The sequence below is a fragment of the Rhinatrema bivittatum genome, chromosome 2, assembly GCF_901001135.1.
Source record: "Rhinatrema bivittatum chromosome 2, aRhiBiv1.1, whole genome shotgun sequence".
Taxonomy (NCBI): Eukaryota; Metazoa; Chordata; class Amphibia; order Gymnophiona; family Rhinatrematidae; genus Rhinatrema; species Rhinatrema bivittatum.
This window is the reverse complement of record NC_042616.1, coordinates 573345961-573373042: the sequence shown is the minus strand read 5'-3', so window position 1 is coordinate 573373042 and position 27082 is coordinate 573345961. Positions and strand designations below refer to the sequence as shown.

The following is a 27082-nucleotide window of genomic DNA, read 5'->3' as shown; positions in this document are numbered from 1 at the left end:
CGCTGCAATTTTTTCATTCGGCACGGCTTTCTCCTTCCCGCGCACCGCACTGCCGTTGCCGCTGGGCTATCAGCACGTTCAAGCCCAGCGGGAACGGCAGCGGTGCAAAAAAAAAAAAAAAAACCTGTGGCATCCGCGGCTGCCCTTTTCTTCTTCCCGCCCCCCCCCCCCCCTTTGAACCGGAACAGGAAGTGATGCGCGGGAAGAAAGAGCCGTGCCGCATGAAAAAAATTGCAGCGGCGACAGCAGGAACGGCCCCGAGCAGTCAAAGGAGCTGGTAATCGGGAAAGGAGACAGCAGCATGAGCCTCCCGCGGCCGATGGGTTTCTTCTTTCTTGGCCTGCGGGGGCTGGAGGAGGAAGCTGCTGCAGCTACTATTTGTGCTCGGGGGGGGGGAGTGGAAGTGAGAGAGAGAGAGAGAGAGAGAGAGAAGCAGCCAGCCTGTGTGTAAGTGAGAGAATGCATTTGATTGAGAGCATGTGTGTGATTGAGAGAAACTGGTCAGCGAGCTCGTGTGTGAGAGACAATGAAAGTGACTGCTCAGAGAGATGACTGATGTGTATGTGAGTGTGAGAGAGAGAAAAAGCATGGAAGTGAGAAATCTGGGTATGTGAGAAAGCATGGGAGTAAGAAGCCTGATTATGTGAGAGAGAGCATGGGAGCGGGAGGGCTGGCTGTGTGTGTGTGTGTGCGCGTGCATGAGAGAGAGACTGGTTGATAAGGTGACGGTGTGTGTGAGAGAAAGAGACTGGTGTGTGTGAATGTGAGAGAAAGAATGTGATTCAGGGAATGAGAAGCCTGTGCACGTGGAGAGTGAGCATGGAAATGAGAGAGAGACTGGTGTGTGTGTGTGAGACAGAGAAAGTGATTATGAGAGTGAGAAGCCCGTATATGTACGGTAAGCAGACACGGGAGTGGGAAGCCTGTGTGTGTGTATGGCATGAGAGAAACTGTTCAGGAAGGTGTCTGGTGTGTGTGTCAAAGACTGTTTGGGAAATGATTGGTGTGTGAGAGACAGAAACTGGTCATGGGGGCATGACTGGTATGGTGTGTGTGTGTGAGAGACATGGGCCCTAAGGAAGCGGAAGAGGAATAGGAGAGCTGCTGGAGGGGGTAAGGAAAGGTGGCTTTTTAAGTTTATTTTTCTTGATTGACTGCCATTTTAATTATTTAATATTATGTGATGTGTCTGCTTTTTTGAAATATTTTATTGGTGTTTGGAGAATGTTTAATAGTTTTTATGAGTTTTTAATTGTTGGATGTTATTCTGTTCATAGCTGTTTTGAAACATTTATTCTGCTTATTAGTATAGTTTTACAATTATTTATGTGTGGGGATCTATAGCTGCTTGCTAGTTCTGTTTTCCTAATAAGAGGTATATTGGTTTTTAGGGCCTGATATACGGTATTTGTAGTGTTGCCTTTTCATAGATAGGGTTGCTCCTGTTTGAGTGTAAAATTATTTTTTTTCTTAAAAATATGTATAAAAAAGGGGGGGGGGGGGGTCGTCTTATACGCCCAGTCGTCTTATACGCCGGAACATACGGTATGTTTCTTGGGACTTTCTTGTCTGTAGCATATGCAACATCTGTGTCCTTTGATCACTGGCGCAGACACTCCCTCCCATGCAGGATGTGTCACCACCCATTCCCACTGTTAACTTATTCACTGCTGTGACAGTGCTAGTTGCGGCAGTGCTCATCCCTTAAGTAGTGACCCTGACGGGTGAATTTTGCATCTCCGTGTGCATGTGCCTCAGAAGGTAAGGGTGAAGTGACTACCTCCGACGTCTCCCTGATAATGTTGCGCGATTTGAGTAGCACCGTGGCGGTGCATGTCAAGGTCTCGCCGATACAACTGTTGATGTGTGCGGCTGTTACATTAGATGGGAGTTGTGGTCCCTGTGGTTGCATGAGCCAGCACCTTCTTGGGTATGGGGGAACATGGTACATGCCTGGGAAATTAGAGTGAAAAGGAATACCCTACTGAGATCCATTCTCTTATTCGACATTGTTGCCTCAAGTGTTAAATTTAACTTTAATATGAGAAATTTGCCAGTTCATAATATAAGAATATGTGAAGCTTATCAGTGAATATCATACAGCAGATTGAGCCATACAGTGTAGAATGGAGTTCCAATGGGACCATTTCAGGTGGGTTTAGGAGGGAAGGGAAAGGGAGAGAGATTTGTAAGAAAACAATCACTGTCATATTTGCAATATTTGGCCTGTGTTGGTAGACGGATATGTTTCATGTATATGTTCTATGGCCATAGATTGTATGTTTAAACTTTAACAAAGAATTTATGAGAAAAAAAAAGGACCTTCCCCAATTAGCTTCCTGGTGGCCTAACACCTGTTTGTTATGGTCAGACATTTTCCTGCGCCCCAAATGGGCAGATCTGAAGCTCTGTAGGAAAGGTCGAAAAAAGGCCGCCAGATTGGCATGTGGACTCAAAGGTTGGGTAGACGGCACATTATGCACAGTTGGGCAGATGTTTAATGTGATGGCATGTATCGGCCTAACAGAATACACCTGTCTGATATTGCATATGTCATCTTCAACAGTCCTTGGAGGGTCTGTTTTGGAGTGCCAACCCCTGAGGAGGTTTAGCAGGGGACACAAGGCAAAGAAACCACTGCAACAGATTATTGACTCTGGTGGTATTACCCCTAGTTCAAGACACCCTAGTTGCCAGGTTTCAGTGTTATTCGGTTGAGTGCACTGGCGGTCTCTAGTTGCCGGGTTTCAGTGTTATTCGGTTGAGTGCACTGGTCTCCAATTTGGAAATCAGTTGAACCAGTCCTAGTTAACCAAGTTAATCAAGTTATTAAAGCACACATATATCCACAATTGCTTTCCGATGAGAATACTGAAGAGGTAAGCTTCCTGCACGGGTATATGTAGGCTGATGTCAGCTTGAAATCTGACTCCGTCTCCCATCTGCTATCAGGAGTACACTATACCCATTGGTCCTGAGCCCATCTGCTACACGCTAGGAAACACACAGATGCGCGCCTTGGTCGGCTTTCTAAAATTCGAAGTTACATGCACAAGTCTTAGCCCTGCCCCAGAACACTCAATCCCCGCCCCTTTATTCTTGACGTGCGCATGAGTATTGTATGCGAGTACTTCGCGGATTCTTAAAACTTGTGTTGCTCGCGCGTGGGCCACATACACATGTATGTGGACAATTTTGCGCGTGAGCAACGCTTTTAAAATCTACCTCTAAGTGTCTAGCTAGACTGAACAAGAAGGCAAGAGACACAGAGATACACACAGTAAAAGCAAAGGAGAGTGAGGGGACAAAGCGACAGTGTTAAAGGACTCAGACAAACTTGAGGAACACCGAGGAAGAAAGGAACATATACAAAAGAAATTCTTGCCTTTATCCGCTGCAAGGAAATACACCGGAACACCTGTGAAGTGGAGCATAAGAAAAGAATCATACACTTTTAAACCAACATCTGCTTTATATTCATATTATTTCAATTGGAACAAACTTTCCTATCAGAGATAAAGATATATATATACATATACTTATCTGATGAGTGTTTTAGCAGGTACCGGTACCAGACAGGGAATAAGAATCCTAGGAGGAAAAGAGATAGAGGAAAACATTATCAACTGGACAAACTGGTGGACTACGTAACTGGAAAAACTTGTAAAACAGTACTTTCTGCTTTGTATGATATTTTCAAAAGTTCACAAGAATTTAATTGCTGATGTACACTATTTGCTTAGGGGTAGATTTTTAAATTTATGCGCGAGCATAGATTTGTTCGCGCAACCTGGCGCGAACAAATCTACGCCCGATTTTATAACGTGTGTGTGCTGCCGCGCGCATGTTATAAAATCCAGGGTCGGCGCGCGCAGGGGGGTGCACAATTGTGCAACCTGCGCGCGCTGAGCCGAGCAGCCTGCCTCCGTTCCCTCCAAGGCTGTTCTGAAATCGGAGTGGCCTCGGAGGGAACTTTCCTTCCACCTCCCCCCACCTTCCCCTCCCTTCCCCTATCTAACCCACCCCCCCAGCCCTACCTAAATCCCCCCCTACCTTTGTTGTACAAGTTACGCCTGCCCGAGGCAGGTGTAACTTGTGACGCCGGCTCGCCATCCCTCGGCAAGGCCGCTGTGCCGGAGGACTCAGGACCGCCCCCGGCCCTCCCCTGAACTGTCACCACGTCCCGGACCCGCCCCCTGACCCCAGACTGCCGCCACGCCCCAGACAGGCCCCCTTTCCGCCCCTTTTACGAAGCAACAGGACTTGCACGCGTCCCGGGGCTTGCACACGCCGCCGAGCCTATGCAAGATAGGCTCAGCACGCGCAGGGGCGGAACCGCTATTTCTCTAACATCCTCATTAGTAAACATGGAAGCAAAGAATTAATTTAGCTTTCCATGATGGCCTTATCTTCCCTAAGAGCCCCTTTAACCTCTCAACCATCTAACATTTGAACCAACTACCTCACAGGTTTTCTGCTTCAGATATATTTTTTTAAGTTTCTATTATGAGTTTTTGCTCTCCGGCCAACTTCATTTCAAAATCTTTCTTAGCCTGTCTTATCAACTTAATGAACAAAATTGTTAAATAAACTGTTTTCTTTAATTTAATGTTGAATTTATCTGAGCATTATACGTTTAATGACCCTGTCTTCGCTCTCTACCCTTGAGAGACTAAACATAAGAATATAAGAAATTGCCATACTGGGTCAGACTGAGGGTCCATCAAGCCTACCATCCTGTTTCCAACAGTGGCCAATCCAGGTTAAAAGTACCTGGCAAGTAACCAAACATTAAATACATCTCATGCTACTGAAAAGCAAGAGGTAAAGAGGTAAAGCCAGTAAAAGCAGTGGCTATTCCCTAAGTTAACTTGATTCATAGCAGTTTATGGACTTCTCCTTCAGTAACTTATCCAAACCTTTTTCAAACCCAGCTACACTAACTGCCCTAAACATATTCTCTGGCAACAAATTCCAGAGGTTAATTGTGCATTAAGTGAAAAACAATTTTCTCTGAATGATTTTAAATATGCTACTTGCTAACTTCATGGAGTGCCCCTTAGTTCTTCTATTATCTGGATGAGTAAATAACAGATTCATATGGAGGGGTGGGAATTGGGTGGGGAGTAAATGTTTAAAAATTTGTTAGGATGTCAGAAATTTAGATATGTGATTTTCTGCATTCATGTATTGTATTAGTTTCTGATATCCTCAATAAAAATGTTTTGGAAAATAACTGATTCACATTCACATGTTCAAATCCGCTCATGATTTTATAGAGCTCTATCATATCCCCCCTCAGCCGTCTCTTCTCCAAGCTGAACAGCCTTATCCTTTTTAGCCTTTCCTCATAGAGGAGCTGTTCCATCCCCTTTATCATTTTGGTCGCCCTTCTCTGTACCTTCATCATCGCAACTATATCTTTCTTGAGATGTGGCAACCAGAACTGCATACAGTACTCCAGGTGTGGTCTCACCATGGAGTGATCCAGAGGAATTATGACATTCTCCATTTTATTCACCATTCCCTTCCTAATAATTCCTAACATTCTGTTTGCTTTTCTGACTGCTGCAGCACACTAAACCAATCATTTCAATGTATTATCCATTATGACGCCTAGATCTTTTTCCTGGATGGTAACTCCTAATATGGAACCTAACATCATGTAACTACAGCATGGGTTATTTTTCCCTATATGCTTCACCATGCACTTCTCCACATTAAATTTCATCTGCCATTTGGATGCCCAATTTTCCAGTCTTTCAAGATCCTCCTGCAATTTCTCACAATCTGCATGTGATTTAACTACTCTGAATAATTTTGTATCATCTGCAAATTTGATCACCTCACTCATTGTTCCCATTTCCAGATCATTTATAAATATATTAAAAAGCACAGGTCCAAGTATATATCCCTGAGGCACTCCACTGTTTACATTTTTCCACTGAGAAAACAGACCATTTAATCCTACTTTCTATTTCCTGTCTCTTAACCAGTTTGCAATGCACGAAAGGACATCGCCTCCTATCACAGGACTTTTTAGTTTTCTAAGAAGCCTCTCATGAGGGACTTGTCAAATGATTTCTGAAAATCTAAATATACTACATCTCCAGTTCACCTTTATCCACATATTTATTAACCCCTTCAAAAAAATGTAGCAAATTTTTGAGGCAAGACTTCCCTTGGATAAATCCATGCTGGCTGTGTTCTATTAAACCATGTCTTTCTAAAAGTTCTGTGATTTTGTTCTTTAGAATAGTTTCCAGTATTTTCCTGGCACTTAAATCAGATTCACTAGTCTATAGTTTCCTAGATCAACACTGGAGCCCTTTTTAACTATCTGTGTTACATTAGCCACCCTCCAGTCTTCAGGTACAATGGATGATTTTAATGATAGGTTACACATTTTTTTTAGTAGATCTGAAATTTCATTTTTTAATTTCTTCAGAGCCCTGTGGTATATACTATCCAATCCAGGTGATTTGCTACTCTTTAGTTTGTCAAGCTGGCCTACTATGTCTTTATTTATTTATTTTAAAGTATTTATATACCGCCTTTACAAATGAGATTTAATCAAAATGGTTTACAAAGATATTAAAAATAAAATGATATACATAAACAAAATAGAAATATAATATTTAAAAAACTGTATAATATCTAAAAAATAATAATAAAAATAAAGAATAACTACAACAAATTTAAAAAATATAATTAAATCAAAATCAAGTGCCATCGGTACCTTCCAGGTTCACCATGATTTGATTCGGTTCATCCTAATTATCACCCTTGAAAACCATCTCGGGAACTGCTATTTCTCTAACATCCTCTTTAGTAAACATGGAAGCAAAGAATTAATTTAGCTTTCCATGATGGCTTTATCTTCCTTAAGAGCCCCTTTAACCTCTCAACCATCTAACATTTGAACCAACTACCTCACAGGTTTTCTGCTTCAGATATATTTTTTAAAGTTTTTATTATGAGTTTTTGCTCTCCGGCCAACTTCATTTCAAAATCTTTCTTAGCCTATCTTATCAATGTTTTACATTTAACTTGACAATGCTTATGCTTTTTCCCATTTTCTTCAGATGGATCCTTCTTCCAGTTTTTAAAGGAAGATCTTTTGGCTAAAATAGCCTCTTTCACCTCACCTTTTAACTATACCAGCAATCATTTGGCCTTCCACCTTTCTTAATGCATGGAATACATCTGTACTGCGCTTCTAAGATGATATTTTTTAACAATGTCCATGCCTGCTGTACACTTGTAACCTTTGCAGCTGCATCTTTCCGTTTCTTCCTAACTATTTTTCTCAAAGTTTCCCTTTTGAAAGTTTAGTGCTAGAGCCATCGATTTACTTATTGTCCCCCTTCCAGTCACTAATTCAAATTTGATCATTATGATCACTATTGCCAAGCGGCCCCACCACTGTTATCTCTTTCACCAAATCCTGATCTAAAATAGTTTCCTCTCTCATCAGTTCCTGAACCAATTGCCCCATAAAGCTTCATTTATTCCATCCAGGAACTTTATCTCTCTAACAAGTCCTGATGTTACGTTTATCCAGTCAATATTAGGGTAATTGTAATCTTTCAATACTACTGTTCTGCTAAATTGGTTAGCTTCCCTGATTTCTCTTAACATTTTATCGTCCAACTCACCATTTTGTCCAGTGGACGGTAGTATACTCCTAACACTATACTCTTATCCAACACACATGGGATTTCTACCCATAAAGTTTCTACTGAGCATTTAATCTCTTGTACAATCTTTATCCTATTGGACTCTATGCCCTCTTGGACATAAAGCGCCACCCCCTCCCCACCAAGTTGATTCTCCCTATCATTGCAATAAGAACATAAGAACATGCCATACTGGGTCAGACCAAGGATCCATCAAGCCAGCATCCTGTTTCCAACAGTGGCCAATCCAGGCCATAAGAACCTGGCAAGTACCCTGGTATACCCTGGTATAGCACTGTCCCATTGGTTATCCTCCTTCCATCAGCTCTCTGAAATGCCAATTATCTCTCTCATCATTCACTCTAACTCTCCCATCTTACGTCTTAGACTTCTGGCATTGGCATACAGACATTTCAAAGTATGTTTTTTTGTTTGTATTAACAACTTGCTTTTCAGTTGATAGGGATAATTCAGAATTCTTTAGCTCAGTTGATTCTTTACTTATAGGCACATGGACTGCTTTTGCTTTTATTGGAACCTCTCTGTTGGGATGCCCTAACTCTCCTGCTTCATTAGTATCCTTTGAAGATACCTCTCTCTGAACCATGCATTGCTGAGTGGCTGTCAGTTTTCCCCCTTGTTCTAGTTTAAAAGCTGCTCCACTCTTAACCAGAGTCCAACCAGCAGCCTGGTTGGACTCTGGTTAAGGTGGAGTTCCTTACAGAACTGAATCCTTCTTCCCTGCACAATCGTTTCATCCACACATTGAGACTCTGGAGCTCTGCCTGCCTCTGGGGACCTGCACATGTAACAGGAAGTATTTCAGAGAAATCCTGGAGGTTCTGGATTTCAGCTTTCTACCTAAAATCCTAAATTTGGCTTCCAGAACCTCCCTTCCACATTTTTCTATGTATGCCCACCCACTGGTTGGATGGATCTCAGTCTCCTTCGTTCCTATTACTGAAAGACCCAAAAGGAAGGAGGGCAAATGTTCCTCTGATAGCCCCTCTTTTGTGGATCTAGTGGCTCTCAGAGTAACATCAGAAACCCCATATTCTAACAGCCACCTTAGCGGGAGAGCCACTGCCAAAAAAGTAGTGGGATACAGAAACACATGCAACCTATTCACAGTTCTCTGTTCCTGCAGGCCACTTAACCTCTGGGCCAATGGGTAGTGCTCTGTGCCATCACTCTGCCACTTTTTATCACTATGCTGTGTCCCCGCTGCATCCTGCATCTCTCTCTGGTCCCCCGCCATTCCGCTGCATCGTGAACTTATCCAATCCTTTAAAAAAGGATTGGATAAGTTCTTGGAGGAGAAGTCCATTACCTGCTATTAAGTTCACTTAGGGGTAGATTTTAAAAAGCATTTACTCGAGCAAAACTGATTTTTGCTCGAGTAAATACACTTTACTCAAGTAAGTGGGCTTTTCAAAATTGCTACAATATATGCCATTGAATTGTCCATAGGATTTACTCAAGTAAGTGCACTTTACTCGAGTAAATAGCTTTTGAAAATTGCTACGATAGTATGTCACATTTACATGCGTAACTCCTTTGAAAATGACCCCCTTAGAGAATAGCCACTGCCATTAGCAATGGTAACATGGAATAGACTTTTTTTGGGTACTTGCCAGGTTCTTATGGCCTGGATTGGCCACTGTTGGAAACAGGATGCTGGGCTTGATGGACCCTTGGTATGACCCAGTATGGCATTTTCTTATGTTCTCATTTGAATCTAATGTGTGTGTTTGCGCGCGCAAACACACTTGACATAGTCACATTCTCTGTTCTTGCAGTCCATTTGATTTCTGAGCTGATGGGGGTCCTCTACGGCGTCTATGCCACCTTATTTATAACCATGCTACTCCTCGTCTGTCTCTCTCAGGTTCCTTGTCGCTCCTCATCTGCCCGCATCTCCTTCTGGTTGCTCTGCATCTGAATCTCTCCCGTGTCTGTAGCTGCTTCTCTGTCTGCATCTCTGTGTGATCCCACGCTGCTCTGTGTCTGTCTAGATCTCTCTCAGGTCCCTTGTCACTCCTCCTCTGTCTGTATCTCCATCTGAATCTCTCTCCTTGTCCCTGCCACTCCTGTCTGTCTGTCTGCATCTCTATATTGTCCCTCAATACTCTATTAGTCTGGATCTTTCTCAGGTCCTTCGCCATCCTGTGCCACTCCTTCTGATCACTCTCTCCCCCCTCCGGTCCCACGCTGCTCAGAGACTCTGCTTCTTCTTTATTCCCATCACAGACTTTACCGCTCCACAGGCTCTAATGCCATGTAGTGAAACTGTTAGGGGGCAACTGAAAACACACTCTGTCCAGTTTATACTGCGCTGCTGTAGTTCCATACATTCATGTGCTACATATACAATCACCTTCCTCCAGGTACTTTCAGTTTGTTTCTTAATGAGGATTACTATATAGGCCACTCCATGCACCTGATATCTAGCTGCAATGCATCTGCTGCATTGTGGACCAACCTCCTCTCTTTATTTTCTTGTTTTGAATCAGGGTGGCACCCTGTCCTTGGGATCTCCATATTGTTACTGTACTGGGATTGCTCCTCCTGTTCACATCAGCTGTCCCCGTCCTTCTGCCCTGTCACTGCATGGCTGGCCTCCCCTTGCCTGCTCTCTTTCATCCCCTTTTCACATCTGCCTCCATACCTGCCCTGAACAACTGGCTTTTGCCATGCAAATTCTCCATTCCCCATCTCCATTCTGTACCTGTTCCTTCTGAATCTTTTCCACTACAAGGGTCCCAATGGTTAGAAGTTGCGACCCTTCCTAACTACACTGCGAACTGGGGAGGGGGGGCGGTAGATGCTGAATAAATTGTTCTGGCCACCCAGACGGTATAACGAGACTGCCGAGACTTAAGACAGCAAAACTATTTGGGGAAAGGAGAAAACTGGAACCTTCGTTGACTGCTACCTTTTAAATGAGCAACCCCCTAAAATAAACTAAAATAAAAGATGTTGCACTGAAACAACTACAGCATCTTTTTTGGTTGGTGCTATAAAAAGCATGATAACTCTCAAAGACTCCAATTTCCTTCCAGACCCAGCTAGCTACTGGCACTCTACAGGACAGTTTCCCTCATCTGCACGGTCCCTGAAACAGGATATTTAAGAAAAGCAGCGAGCACCCGAACGTGCTTGCGCGTACAGTACTGGCACGGTCGCTGCGGCTGTGTTGCGAGGGAGCTTGTGCTGCAGTATTTACGGTAAGGTAGACAGGCACTGTCCACCCCCTGTGTTTGTGTGTCAGGTGATCTGCCCGGGACTGAACGCTAGCTGGCTGGAGAAAATGCAAAATGTCACGTTGGGAATCCGTCGGGAGCCTTCACTCACTCTTTCTACCTAATTTTGGACTCAAATCCTGTTTCTGGAATTACAGGGCGACGATGAGGCGCTAAATTAAGGCGCCGATTTGCAGCGATCTAAATATAGACCCGCGTTCTGCCTAATTTGATTATCTGCTGCCGCACATCCCTAGGGCGAGCTTGGATTTCTCGGCAGGGCTGTTTCCGCTCCGGCGCGCGCGGGATCCTGCTCCCCCGCCCCGCCACCCCCACCACCCCCCTCCTCACCCTTCCCCTCGGCGTGCATTTTAACTATGGGACTGTGCTACAGCCTGCGGCCGCGGCTCTTCGGTGACCCCAGCGGCTCCCTCTCCAACGCCACCCCCTCGGACTCGGAGCAGCAGCTGCCCGAGCTGACCGTGCCGCTGCGGGCGGGGGATCTGCGCCAGCAGCAGCAGCAGCAGCAGCACCACCACCATCAGCCGCAGCCCGGGGGCCCGCTCCGGCGAGGAGGAGGCGGCAGCGGCGGGGAGGGAGCGGATGGGCTGCGGCTGCTGCAGAACGGCGGCGGCAAGGGAGCGGAGGGCGACAAGCAGCTGCAGCTGCTGCACAAGCACGGCCGCCAGAAACCGCCGCCGCCCTCCCCTCCGCCGCCGCCGCCCAAGAACTGGGACAAGCTGCGGGTGGAAGAGCGGGAGGCCGAGCGGGAGGCCAAGAAAGTCAGCAAGAGCATCGACCGGGCGCTGAAGGAGCAGAAGCGCGAGTACAAGCAGACCCACCGGCTGCTCTTACTGGGTACGTGACGTCCGCCGCTGCGGCTGCTCGCCCTGCCCTTCCTTTGCCCGGTGCTGGTGTTTGACTTGTTCTCGTTATTATCGTGTAACGTTTTATGTGGAAGGTGCTGGCGCCCTTGCATGTATGCGCGCCGCCGGCCGGCTGCGGCGAGACCTGGCTGCTGCTGCTGCGGGGGTGGTGGGGGCGCTGCGCTCGCGCGGGTGGTCCGGGAGCCGCCGACGGAGGAGGGTGAAGAAGGCGGGCTCCTGCCAGCAGCAGAGCCGGAGGCGGGAACTGCCGGTGACTACCTGAGGCACGCCAGGAATTTGGAAGAAGGGTGTAAATGATGTGGGGAGGAGAGCCCACCCCAGTTTTGGTCTGGGCCCGTATCCTCTGCCCCTTTGGGGGGAGGGGGCTGGGTTTGTTTTATGGAGTCGGGAGATTGTTGGGGGGGGGGGGTAGGTTGAGAGAGAGGAAGAAAAGCTCTCCGGGGGTTCAAGCAGTAATTGATAATTTAGCAGCACGGGCCTCCGCGGGGATACCTGTGGCAGCTCATTAAGGCTGCTCATTTGTGCTGGGAAAACGCAGCCCGGGCTGTCGTGCGGTAAGGCAGAGAGCTGGGCGGCTTTAATTTCTTATTATGATTTCTACAGCCTTCTCTAGCGCCATAAGGCGGCTTCCGGCCGGCTCGGTGCTGGCAGTTTGCGACCCTGCCTTGTATAATCGCACTCTGTACAGACTAAGCCTTTGTTCCCTTGCTGTAAAAAAAACAAACAAACCCCAAAACAAAAACCCGAAACGAACAAAAAATAGAGACGTGCATACAATGACGACGCAGCAGCTGGGGGTCCTGGCAGTGCCCTTATTACTTGAGATCTAAAAATAAACCCCAGGCTTTTTTTTTTTTTTATTGTTGTCTGAAAGTTTAGAACAGAGCGCAGCAGTGCTTCTAATAGCTGGGAAATGGGAAAAAATCCAACCTCGTGCGCCTATGACAGCGCGCGCCTGCATGAAATCTACAGAGCTGTCTCTTTCTGTTCCTTTTCTTTTTTTGGAGATAACCTCTCATCACTGACTCTGATTTCTTAGAAATCAGAATGAATGGTGAAAATGGATTCTTCCTGGTCAGATCTCTGCTTTAGCGTGAGAGAATCCCCCCCCGCCCGCTGCTGGGCACGTTTTGGTTGCCAGCAAGATGGCACAGGAGAGGTGCTGGCTTCAGACATTCCCTAAGGGGCAGATCCCAAACTTTGTGGATCCACATTGGACCACTACTAAGAAATGCATACTTGCACCAAACATGCAGATAGGTTCTGTTTTTCCTTCACCTGGTGTAAATGTATTAAGTGTTACAGTTTATAATCTGTGTGTTCTGAAGAGAGGTACTATAACTATATATATTTTTTTTTTTTTACGATTTAGTTATTTTTTTAAACAGCTTCATTTACACCTGAAAGCTACTAACGGTCATCTTTCCCAGCTGAATTAAGCAGCAGTTTCAGTAGTGTAAATCAAGATATACATTTGTGCATTGTTTTGAGCAGGTGCTCTTCACTTATGGAATGCAGTCTTATTTTCTGTAGCTTAAAGTGGATCCTCAATTATTTTTTCCCCCTTCCTAATACGAATTACATTGTGAATTAAGATTATGAAAGAGTTAGAAAAAAATCTTTAATTGCATGTGGTTTTATTTTGTTTATGTTTCCATATAACTGCCCACCCCCCAGTGGGGGGGGGGGAGGCCAGTTTAGTTAGGACCGTCAGTGTGCAAACAACCAACCAGCTGAACAACTTGGGCACATAATTGGATAGGTAATTTTTTTTCTCATCCTTGGATATTTATGCCATCTTGAAAGTGTGTTCTGCTCTGCCCTGCTCTGCCCTGTCAGGATTTAGTCCTGTTCATAATTTTTGGCACACCATTGAGTTTCACGGGACAGAGGCTTGCATGCACACTGTTTAAAGTTGCTGATGGGCTGCAGTATAATACACAGTTCTGCTGTCGTATTGGAGAATGTCTTTTTTAAAAAGAAAAAAAAGCTTGTTTGCTTTTTCTTTTACATTAATCTATATTATGAATGTGCATAGGAATTACCTATTAATCCAATAAGAGTAACTCTTTTTAATTAGATTTTATGGTGATTTTGATAAAAGTATATTTTTATGCTATCTTAACTCTGAGTTGTACTTGTCTTTTTTTTTGTTTCGTTCTGTATTTATTTTTTTGGAGGAGAGGATGAGTACATATGTCATTATTTTGAGCTGCTTTTTCTGCTTGTCAGTTTCCTATTAGCTGAACTCTGCTATTGCTTGCTACCTGAGCACTTTTACAATTCCATGACAATCAAACTTTCCTCTTGACCCTTGATAGCCATTTCTGATCCTTAAGACAGGGTTGTTTTTAGGTCTATCTCGAATAGTCATGGGACAATTGTAAATAATGATCATGGTTTAAATACTAATTTATTGGATAATTTTAATAAGGAGATGCCTATAAAACATTTTGGGAAGTCTGTACTCTAATATTTACCCCATGCTGCATTCTAGTGTTGCCCTTTGAATATTTTTGCATCCTCCCCTCCTCACCAATAGTGAATTTGAATTTTTAGCTCACCTTTCCAATTAATGCTGGAGGTGGTTTGCTGCATTGTTAGTATTCAGATACAAAAAGATAACTGACTAAGGGACTTGTTTACTGAAAGGTTTCTCCTACTTTGTCTATAGGAAAAATGCTTAATAAATAGGACTCTTGAGTGAGTACCTGAAGCAATAGGTGATATTTTTTGTGACCTTGGGCATATCTGTCCGTGGGTCAAGTGGGATATGCGTGAATTCATTTTCCTGGTTCTTGAACCTCTAGGCAACTTCATTACCTCTTCTAAATCAGCAGTTTTGTATTGGAACTTGTTTTATTTTTCTGCAAATCTTTTTAGAATTGCATTAGAAAATAACATTTTATAGTAAATTGCAGTGCAGTTTTAGTAAGTTGTGATTTATTTTAAAGGACTAACCAAAAAGGTGTAGTAGTTGGTAGTATAGGAGCTTTGCAGACCACATGGGTTACTTCTTTAGATGCAGCATAGAATCTGTATGACAGTCTTGAAAGCGTCAGTATTTGGGAGAAAAACATAAAACTTGACACATGGCACTGGCCTGGGCCTCATGGGAGTAGTCAACAACACTGACTGGGACTGCCCCTTGCCTCCCCAGAAAAGGGGCTACAAAGGGAGGGAGGGGGGGAGTGACAAACAATAAAAAGAGCACAAAAAAATCAAATATTAGATTAAAAAAATACAAAAACACTGAAATGAAAACAGGAACAAAAAAACGAAAATAAGAAAACAAAATCCCCAAAATAGGTGGAATAAAATCATCTGCAAAATCTCCTTTCTCCAACAAACAAAAAAAATAGCAAAAAAAGTGAAAAGGAAAATACTTTTTTTGCCCTGGCTTTTCAAAAATTTGGCTGGTCACTTTCTTAAATATTTCTCTGCCCCCCCCCTCCCCCTCCATGTACTATTACAACAACAAAAAATGTCACAACCTACTAAGACCCCAGTATTTTCCAGGACTGATACAGTTTTCAGAACCGCATTCTAATTAATGCCATAATTTTATGGCTAAATATGCAGTGTGGTTGCCACAATCTAGAGAGCGAGGCCCCCAGGCCCACACTGACAGCTGGCGGAAGTGCCCCGGGACGGGACTGGTTAGGAGCCTAACCTATACCCATCCCTTTCCCTGCAGGTTGAGCCCTTGGGTTTCGGGGACCCTCAGGACTTAGGTGATGGTCCCACAGGGCAAGGAATGAGTGTCTGGGGTTGAGCTGAGAGAAATATCAGGGACAAGCCGGAGGTCAGCACAGGCAGCAAGCAACGTAAACTCTTCGGCCTGCCACTGACCAGGCAGTAGTCAGTGGCAGGCCGAAGAGTGGTCCAAGTCCAGGCAGAGGTTAATTCCAGAAAGTCCAAGGCTATGGCAGGAGAAACAGTAAAAGGCAGGGCAGGCTGGATGAGGCAAACTGGATACAGGAATGCAGGGCAATGCACTTTGCTAGGCAGGGAACCCATTGCTGAGGCACTGGCTAGGAGTGCGACTGGGGTTTAAATACCTTGAGTGCTGCAAATGGCTCTGCTTTTTTGGATTTCCACAAAGAATGTGCATGAACTCTATTTGCATGCGTTCGATCAAAGAACCAACAGAATTTTGCATAGTATTTTTGTTTTAGAAACCTGACCTGTTCGGGCTTTGTATGACTTAGACCTGTACCTGATTTTGTTTTATTCCTATCTGCTTTCCTACCCATTTCTGGGTGTCCAAGGTTAGGCAATCGCATCATGTCATGGTTCATGTCATTTTTTTTTTTAGTTTTTACTTTCTTGACAAAATACTGCACAGGATTTTCTTCTGCAGCCCACAGTACTTGATCTTCTCTAGTAGTCCCCTACCCAGGTATCAACCACAGCTGATCCTGCTTACCGTCTGAGTTGGTGCTCATTGAACAAAGACCCTTTAATCTAGTTTAGCTGTGATGAGAAATTCTATGTGCAGCCGAGTTGATGAGATCTTTTGTGATTATTTATTTAAATTGTTTCCTTTCTGATTTTTTTGTTTTGTTTTGTATTTTGATATATTTTGCTTGGCTCTGTTTTCCAAGGAGACTCTCACAGAAACGTTTGTTCCTTCTTCTTTCCTCTATTTTTCAGGCTCCTGCCTTATATGTGACTTTGTTTTTTTTTTTTTTGTATTCAGCCTTTTTCTCCAGATTTGGCTTATTGTAGTAGCTTTCTTGTTTAGAAATCAGAGAGGGGGGGGGGGCCACATAATTGGTTGGTTGTCCTGAAGCTAGCCAGAAGGGAGATGAGGGGGCCTGAGGGGGTGGGTAGGTGGGTGAAGAGCAGATTCAAAGGCACGTTGGGGGAAAAGGACAACAGGACAGCCATTAAGAAAAGGTAACAGCAGGGGTCCTAAGGTCACCCTGAAGGGGGCAGGGGAGGGCATGTAAATTCAGTAACAGCCAAGGAGTGAGCCTGCAGCAGTAATGGCTGGAGAATGAGCGGGAAATCAACTTGGACAGGATGCCAAGCGGGCTCCAGAAAGAATGCGTGCAGTACTCTAAACTGCCTCTCACTTCCATACAGAATCCAAAAAGCGAGAAAAGTAAGGGAAGCACCGTTGTATCTGCCTGATACATAGAAACAGAATGTAGCCTCTGCAGTAAACGGTCAACCCAGGCCCTACCGGTCACGACATTCCTTCCTCCGGCTTCCGGTTTCTTCAGTTCTATCAGGCTTCTCTGACCTTCTGGTTTTGCAGCCTGCTATTTACGCCTCCTTTGCTGCCTTCAGCGAGATTCGGGTCCCCTTCACCTTGCTTGCTCCCAGGCCCCCCCCCCCCCCCCCCCCCCTTCCATCCTGCAGGCTCTCCATCCCAATGTCCTCTGACTCATGACTTTGGGCCTCTGTCGCCATGCCTTCCTCCCCGTGGCCTCAAGTTTGTTGGCTTCTCCTCTGCCATCTCCGTGTGACTGCCCTCCATGGTGGCCATTTTCTGTCTTCCAGCGGTGGCCATCTTGTCAGAGCTCTGGCCATGTTGGGTTTTCTGTAGTGGTGGTCATCTAGTGATCGGCTCCCGTGCAGCAACATCTAAACACCCTCTTCCTCGTGGACTATGGTTGCTGCCTGCTTGTTGCTAGGGTCATAGAGGTTTTTGGATCAATGTCCCCGCCACTCCCCCCCCCCCCCCCCCCCGCAACCCCCATGTCTTCTGCTCTCCTTCTTCTTTCTCCTCCAAGTGTACCCCTTTCGGTTGTTTCAGCCCCAGCAGCTTAAGAAGCACCAGACCCCCAATGCAGCAGAAAACTATGCCACTATAGCAGCGGACAGTCAAGAGTTGTGTTAAAAAAAAAAAAAAAAGCCAAACCATCTTCCAGAAAAAAGCATGGGAAGGGGAAGTCTGCAGGGATACCTTTCGTATGGGAATGTACATACCTGACCAACAGATTCAGGCAATAGCAGTGCACCCAACTCCTCCAGTTCTTCGTCTATCTACCGCGACCTACGATTACAGCAGGTCACAACATCTCCAACTGGCAGCAGGTACAGTCACTCATCGATAGCAAGCACTTATGCAGTGACAACCGATCAGGAGGACATGTTGCGATTACTCACTGGACAAATAAAAGCTGCCGCAGCTGTTCAGAACAGAATGGGTGCTACAGCTGCTATCTGGACTGCAGCAAAATGACACTGCCCTATCCAGTGACAGCTTGCAGCGTCTGCGGGAGATTGCCTGAGATTCATGTCTCACAGCCTACAGCGGCCATGACTATTCTGACATGCTTGCAAGCACTGCACGAACCCATGCAGTGCACGTGCAAGAGCTCTGCGCTGCATTGCGCCTAAATCCTGATGATGACACTCACGCTTTGATGTTTATGCTGAGCAAGTTAATGAAGATGTGGAAGGAGCAGCAGGCTCCCACCGCAGTCGGTAAACCAAGCAGGTTTGTGGGCATTAGCGGTGACACCACAGCAAGTAGGTCAGGTAATGTCTGGATTGCAGACATGCATTGTCAAAAGATACTAACAAAGCTACTCTGATCTTAACTGGAGATAAAGCCAGGGAAGCGAAGGGTGAGGGGCAGGGCTACAGACATGGTGGTAACAGTGCTTAATGACAAGGGGGCGCCTACATGTAATGACAAGGCTGCACAAATGCTTAATGCTACAGAGTAGGGATGTACTGTTGGCTCTCTGACAGTGCATATCTTGGAGGCATTAAAGTAGAAAAATACACCATAATGAGTATGTTGACATTTTTGAGTTGTTGTGAAAGCATGGGGAGTTAGTGGAGACAAAATGCCACAAGGCATGCAAGTTAGTTCAAAAGGACAAACCTATAGTTGTTAAGAGTATCGTAAATTGGTTTACTGCTTTCAGGAATCTTTCCAGCATTATTGGGGGGAGAAAAAAACACCAGAGAAATGTTGTCCTGTGTTAAAGTATCAGGATGTGATTTGCGGGGCATACTGCACATGTGAGGGTACAGCGTGGCTTGAATATGATTTTATTTATTTATTTGTTTGTTTTTCTATACCGATGTTCATCGAACATATCACACCGGTTACCGTTCAGGAGATGCATAGCAAGCAGGACATTTGGAATGGAATAGGAAGGACATTTGTGGTGGTTCAAAATTTCTTCTTAAAGACAAACAAGAGGCAGTTCCTGGGTTGTCTGTCAATGCCTTACCAGCCCAGTGTGTTTTATTGCATTAATCAGGCAAGGACGATGACTGCTTTTTCACCCTCACCCTAAAGCCTTCCCAAGTCAGAAAGCCAGTGAAAGGGGGGGAGGGAAGCAAACCTTCAGAGCAGGCTCTTTAACAGTGACTACTGCAGATATGGTATTACATGCAAATTTAAATATGCATGCTTTATCTGCGGGGGGTGGGACACCCACGGAGTAATTTGCACGGGCAACAGCAGTAACGGCCAAGAGAATTCTGTTTTTGTTCAGGGCTCACGTTCCAATCCACTTACCAAATTAAAACAACTACTAGCAAATTATCAGTCTGATCTAGTACAGTGGCTTTAGTGTGGGCTCCTTGAGTGCTTTCATATCCCCTGTTAAGGGTCCAAATGACTCCACTGTGGCACATAATCTTGGAGCAGAAAAAGTCATCGGTGAGGTTATGTCGCCCACAGTCAGTAAGGCATGTACATCGGGCAGGGCTATAGGACCATTTGATGAGATACCTCTTCCTTACTTAAGGGTTTCCCTTTTGGGGGAGTGGTGCCCAAAAAAGAACCAGGAGAATTCAGGAAGGTCCATTGCCTGTAGTTCCTGGAGGGTGGCACTCGTTAATGATTTTCTGGACCCCGATCTCAGCTCTGTTCCGGGTGTATCCTTTGAACCACCCCTTAGACGTTACAAAGACCTGGGGGGGGGGGGATGGGCATGGCTGGTGAAGACCCACACAGAGTCTGCTTTTCGGCCGCTTCTCATTCACCCTAATAGTTTTTCATTTGTTGAGCTTTCAGTTTCAGGGGCAGTGCTATTTTGATAAGTCTCCCGCTTCCAACTGCCCATTTCTCCTGCTCTTATTTTGAGAAATTCAGCAATTTTGGGCAGTGGAACAGGACATTGGCAAAGGAAAAATCATACACTTTTTGGACAACTTAATTTATGGGTTCTCGAGACACAACAGTATGGGTTAGATTTAAAAAAAAAACAAAACCGCTGCTATTTTATAACACGCGTACATTGGTGCATGCGTGTTATAAAATACAATGACCGTGCGCATATGCGCGGCGAATTTTAACATCCACGCTCACATGTGCGGGCAGGTGGCTTACTCCAGCCGGGGGGGGGGATTTTAAAAGACTATGTGTGGTGATGCGACTAGGGCTTCCCCACTTCCAATTAAGGAGCGGACTGGGAGGGAACTTCCCCCTTTCCCTACCTCCTTTTTTTTTTTTTTTTTTTTTTTGTTTTCGGAACTTCATCTGAATAGATGAAGTTAGTGCCACCTGCTGGCCGGCTGATGGCGCGCGCTTCCCTGGGACAGGACCTAATGGCCGCTGTCCCGGCTGGCCTCCATCTCGCCCCGTTCAGATCCCGCCCCCTGGCCCACCCCTTTGATTGAGCCCGGCACATCTGCGCGTATCGGGAGATACATGCGTGGCCAGGCCGTCTTTAAAATGCGCTCAGCGTGCGCAAGGCCCAGCCATGCACGTATCTACCAATTTTTTGTGTGCTGGGCTTTTTTTTTTTTTACCTTTATTTATTCATTTTACAATTTTACATAAAGTTATCCTTTCATTAATAAGATATAATCCTATTACTGTAGATAAACTATATCAATTAACGAAATAATTAAGTATTGAGCTTAATCAAGAAAAAATACAGTATTTATAATATCTGAAAGGAATAAAACTTAACCAAATTAAATAGAAAAACCTGAGAAGGTGATCAACGTTATACAGGAGTAATAACATAATTTCAATAAGGAATGGGCATTAACATAGTATTCACAGTGATACTTTTTAAATCAGACCTTCCTCCTATTAGCCTTGGGTAGTTGGTATGGCAGACTTATGGGCCTCAACAAACTCACGCAGTTGATCAACTTGAAAGAAAACAAATATCTCTTCTCCTTTTTTTATAATACAACGCGAAGGATACCTTAACGAAAAGGAAAATCCTAAAGAAATTACACTCTGCCGTAGAGATAAAAATTCTTTTCTATGATATTGCGTAATTGGTGCCATATCAGGATATATTTTTATCTCTTGGTCACAAAAATTTACAGGAAACTTCCTAAAATAATTTTTCATTACTAGTGTTACATCATGAGTAGAGATAAGATACTAAGAGAACTTTTCGCTCTGTCACCTCAAAATTTGATGATTCAAGAAAACTCGTTAGACTAGATGGAATTTCTACATTCACATTATCGTTTCTCGCCATTGCCCTATTTGAAAGAAATCTACATGAATTTATTGAAGGCATGTTTTGATCATTGAAACCCAGGCATATGGACAAGAACCTTTTCAAAGTTGTATATGGAGTTTCTCCCATTATTTTGGGGAATTGTAAAATCCTTAAATTTAGTTGTCTTAAACCATTTTCTAATATCTCAAAACGTTTAGAGGTAGAAAGTTGCTCTTTAATTATCACAGAATTCACCGTAGTATTAGTTTGTACTCTCTTCTCAATTTCTAATAGTTTGTTTGTTAAAGTTGCTTCCTGTTCCTGAAGTCCCAAAATCTTCCCTTGAATATTATAATTAAGGGAGTCCACCTTTTTTTCAAGCCGGTTTATAGAGGACCTTTGGTCGGCTATAAGATCCCAAATAGCTTCAAGGGTTATCATCTCTGGCCTTGATATCCCCGGTGTCGACTCACCCTGAGTTGCCAAGCTCCCGTTGTTCTCTTCGGCCTCCAAGACCTGGACTTCCCCCGCCGGCGTGGTATCTGTCGAGGAAAAGGGCCTCTCTCCACCAGATTCTTGATCTACCTGCTGATGAGCCGGCACATCAAGCTTCTTTGCTCCGGGGTCTCCCCCCTCAATCTCGGCGCTCCGGCCACGTCATCCAGATGCGCCAGAGCAGATTCCTCGAGTTGGTCACGTTGCACCGGAGGCGCGCGAAGGTCTGGGCTGAGGGACGCCTCCTCCAGCGACGCAACTTGCTCTCCTGCCGCAGTGCTCGCAATGGGTTCCTCTGTTCCCTCCGAATTCACCGCTTGGGTCAGGAAACGGACTATATCTAGCTGACTGGGACCTGTAAGGGTTCTGAGGGGAAAACCCTCACCTTTCCCTTCCTCTTAGAAGAGTGTGCTGGGCTTTTTAAAATTTGGGCATTTGTGAATAGGCGCTAAAGGCCTTTATCCGAAAAAACCTGAAGGTCTGGCACAGGTTCTTTCATTTCTAGGGATAAAGATTGACATTTTCTAAGAATGGAGATCTGCCTCCCAAAGAACAAATTAGAAGCAATGTATGTGGCCATTAACAGCACTGTGTCACATAAAAGAAGCTGCTGTCTTTCTCAGATCACCATAATAACTTTGCGTTGTAAAATCATGCCAGTAGTAGGCCTTTTAACAGGAGGCTAGTTCAGGCTACCGCAGGAATTAAGGAAGATCCACCATTTCAACTGGGTTAATCGGAGGCTTGAAAAATGATTTGCAAGTATGGGAGACATTTTTATCTATGTGTAATGGGGAAAACTATGTGGAGAGATCCAACAGTATCCAGCACTGAATTGCAGCTTTTCACAGACACAGCCAGTAGAAAGGGATTTGGGGTGTATGCTGACAATTGGATTGCTGAACCGTGGCCTGAAGAATGGCGGGGATCAGATATTCAGTGGGACTTTACCTTCCTTGTTTCTAATTGTAATAGCTATCCACATGTGGGAACAGCAGTTTCATAACAAAAGGTGGTTTTCTTGTCAGACGACCTCTCTGTGCTGCGAGCTATAAATTCCTTCAGTGTACACTATATACGGGCCTTGCGGCTCCTGCAGGAATTTGTGTTAGTCTGCTTGTGAATTGACCTAGTTTTCAAAGCAAAACATGTTCCAGGTACCAACGATGGCATTGCCAATGCACGGTCGCGTTGTCTGTGGCCTCGTTTTAGCATTCTGGCGCCTGACGCGGAACACCCGGATCCCGCCTTGGATTTGGGAAGTGGGTTTCCAGGAGTGGCAGCACTACTGAGAACATCCCTTGTGGATAGCACATGGACGGGCCACCTAAAGCAATGGAAACTGTTTCATGATTTCTGCTCCCCTACATCAGTTAACAGACAGGATTACAGAATTTTTAATGCACCTCGAAGAAAATGGTGTCGCTAGATCTCAAATGGAATTGCATCTGTCAGGAATAGGATTTTTTTGCTAAACTCTGGGGAAATAATTGCATTAATGTGTTCTTACTTAAAAAATGAAGTCTGCCTCAAACAGGAGCCCACTGGGGGGAATAGAAGAAAGTCTCTAACCCACTATTTTGAAGGCTCTAGTGGAAATGCTACCATTGTTCTTATTGGATGCCTTTGAAGTTTAAAATTTGGGTGGCCACATTTTCACTTATGTGTTTTTGGTGCCTTTAGAATTAGCAAATTAATCCCCATTATTAAAGCAGCGAATGGCAATTCAGGCCTGGTGGTGGCCAATATCTGGGTTGGTCCCGATTTATAGTACATTGTTGATAATATATTGAAATCTGCTCAGCGTGCAGCAGCAGCCAAGAAAGCAGTAGAATGCTAGGAATTATTAGGAAAGGAATGGAGAATAAAACAGATTATTATAATGTCTCTGTATCACTCCATGGTGTATGACCTCTTCTTGAGTATTTTGCGTACTTCTGGTCACCACATCTCAAAAAAGATATAGTAGAATTAGAAAAGGTGCAGAGAAGGGCAACCAAAATAGCAGGGATGGAATGATCTCCCTATGAGGAAAGGCTAAAGAGGTTAGGACTCTTCAGCTTGGAGAAGAGACGGCTGAGAGGGGACATGATAGAAGTCTTTATAAAATGAGTGGAATTGAACAAGTAAACTAATAAGTTTACTCTTCAAAAAGTGCAAAGACTAGGGGGCACACAATGGAAGTTAAAGGGTAATAATAATTATTATTATTAGTTATCTGTGAACCGATACGATGTGCAAACGGTTGTCTGTATATAAAAGTTTCTAAATAAATAAATAATACATTTAAAACTAAGAAAATATTTTTTTTTCTCATCACATAATTAAGCTCTGGAATTTGTTGTCAGAGGATGTGGTGAAAGCTGTTAGTATAGCTGCATTTAAAAACAGTTTGGATAAGTTCCTGGAGGAAAAGTTCATAAACCATTATTAAAGTGTAGATATCTACTGCTTATTCTTGAAATAAGCAGCTTGAATCTATCTACCCCTTGGGATCCTGTCAGGTACCTATGACCTGGATTGGCCACTGTTGGAGATAGGATACTGGGCTTGATGGACCCTTGGTCTGACCCAGTATGGCAAGCTTTATGTTCTTACGTAGGTATTGATTCAGAGGACAAAAACCAACCAGCATGTTGTAGCCAAGTGGATCCATTTACATCCAGCCAATGTTATGTATGATATGCCCTGTTCAGGCAGCCAGGGAGTACTTAACATGGCAGGCCCCAAGGTGTGGCCCCTTCCCCAACATTTAAATGGGTCAGTACTATCTAGACTTCAGTTTTAGACCTTTTCACAAAATTCTCTAACATCTATTAGAGAAGATCCTACTACCTTTTTAGAATTGGGGCTGCATCATTCGCTAACAGTTTAGGGTTAAATGAGATGCAAATCAAGGAAACAGATGAAGTTTTAGGAGGTATACCTCATTATACAAAATGTGGAATGTTAATGCTAACTATGTTCTTTCACTATAGATGCAGTCCCAACATCTGCAAAGGTTTTATGGATTCTGGGTTCCTCATTCATATACTAGGCTCATGTTAGAGCTAAATCTAAAAGCATGGAGAACAGATGGGATTAACTCATAACAAAACCATGGCTTTCAGGTTAGGTTTAAGGGGAAAGAAATGGGACCAATTTATACTCAAGATCCTGTAGCATGCTAGAAGTTTACTACAGCCAGACATTTTGATCATTCGTTTGGGTAGTAACTAATTGGGCCAAGTCAAAAGTATTGATTTTATCATTGCCATTAAAAGAGACCTCATTTTTTATCAAGTCACTGTGGTCGGCCACAGTTTTGGTCTGGTCCCACATTTATTCCTTGGCGGATATGGAAAGGTGCAATGTTCATCAAAGAAGTGCAAAAGAGCAGGAAGAAGCTGAATAAAGAAGCGTGTTCATTCGTCAAGGCACTGGGAGGTCACAAGATTACCTATTGAGGAGATTGCGTTAAGTGCTCAGGTCTGTATAGGTCAGATGGTATCCACTTAATGAACATGGACATGTTGAACCTTTTTGCTGCAAACAGCCAGAGAAATGCTAATGGAATAAGGGAATTTTGGGGGGGGGGGGAAGGCAGGACTAGTAAAGGTTTACTGGTCCCTCCTAAGGTGGGACCTCACTGGCATAAAAGGGAAATATGCTGGTTCTGGAGGTAGTACTTAGGTGCCAGTGAGCAAAGGGGTGTCTGGGGCCATTGGTTGGCAGATTACAATAACTTTCTGAGACCATAGCAAGGGTGATTTGGGGAAGATAATAAAAGGACACGTGGTCCCCAGACAGGGCTGGCGGAAGCACTAGGCAATCTAGGCCTGGACCTAGGGAGCCAACCATTAGAGGGCGTGAGTCACATGGGGCCACGATCATTGGGCCATGGGCAGCGCCCAATCTGTTTGTGGCCCATAACACTGAGAATAAGGTAGGAGTCGGGGGGCCACAACTGTGGGGGGAGATGGGGCGGGCGCAAGGCAGAAAGTACCTAGGGCGCCTAATCCCCTCATACTGGCCCTGTCTTCAGACCATGGTAGGAATGGTCTAGGGAGGCTTAAAAGGAGACCTGGTTATTTGTTTACCCAAGCTTGGCAGAGGTGACTTGGGGCAGGCTGCAAGGGCGGCCATTGAAAAGTGAGGCAGTGGTGCACACAGTGTGGAGTGGCTGTTGCCGTAGGCCCGGCCCAGCTGCATGCACAGAGTGAAACGTGGCTGGCTTACCAAGTTTCATGGATCAGAGATGAAGGGCAGTCATCTTCCTAGGTTATTGGTTAGTAATTGGGTTTGGGTTAACTGTTTTATTAGTAGTCACCATAGCTCCCATAGGCCAGTTACGGGTGGTGGTGAGGCCAGTGGTTCTGTTAGGTAACTGTTGTACTTGATGGTGTTTACATGTGTGTATCTGTCTTTATTTATTTATCGAGTTTTATATACCGTCATTCAGTTTCACCATCATAACGATTTACAAAAATACAAAGGTTACAAGGTTAAGGAGGATAGCAAGGGTTTCAAAAAGGTTAAAATCTTGTTAACATAGGGATATCATATAGAAGTTAGTTGTTCAGTTTTTACATTTCAATTCTTTGTTATAATACATCGTTGTGTTGAGTTTCATTTTTCTTCAGGTTAGATTGGAGGGGGTTGGCGTTGTGGTGATCATTGGGTGAGTTGGTATGCTTTGGTGAACATCCATGTTTTTAGATCTTTTTTTGAAGGTTTTTAGGTTTTCTTGAGTTCTGAGTTCGGTTGGGAGGGAGTTCCAGAGTTTTGGGCTACCTAGGGAGATTGCTCTCTTTTGGGTTGAGGTGAGTTGTTTGGAACGAGTAGGTTGTGTCTTTAGGAGTCCTTTATTTGCTGATCTGATGTTTCTGTTTGGGGTATGTAGTCTTATGGAGGAGCTTAGCCAATTTTCATGTTTTTCATATATAATTTTATGTAGAATGGTGTTGAAGAGAGGCAATGGCTGTTTATATCCATTCAATAAAGGTTCTATTTATTTATTTATTTATTTATTTATTTATTTATTTATGGGTTTTTATATACCGCGGCTCGTTAGTAAACATCACCTCTGTTTACAATGAACATAAATTAGCAACAAGCTTTACAATCCAACATAATTAAATAGAGATACATCGCTGATAACATTAAATTATAATATAATTCAAATAAACTAAATTGACAGGGGGCGTAAAGAGCCGGAGTATCAAATTAATGGTACATTATTAACAGTACAGATCTTACAAGGTCAGAATTAGATGATAGCTAAATAACAATATTAATAATATTGCAAGTAAATATGTCGCCAAAGTGTGTTTAGTGTTATTAAATAATAGATAGATTGGAATGGGAAGATAAAATTATATAAAAGTCATATTATATATTTTTACAGAAGGGAC

The 27082-nt window shown here is 44.1% G+C and overlaps 1 protein-coding gene across 1 annotated transcript in view; it reads left to right on the top strand.

The window, feature by feature from the left end:
• Positions 1–10963: 10963 nt before the first annotated feature.
• Positions 10964–27082, top strand: part of GNAL (G protein subunit alpha L) — a 554112-nt gene continuing 537993 nt past the window's right edge. The window contains exon 1 of the mRNA XM_029590979.1: positions 10964–11779. Coding sequence (XP_029446839.1) covers positions 11299–11779 — 481 coding nt within the window. The 5' untranslated portion in view covers positions 10964–11298. The remainder of the gene's footprint in view (positions 11780–27082) is intronic.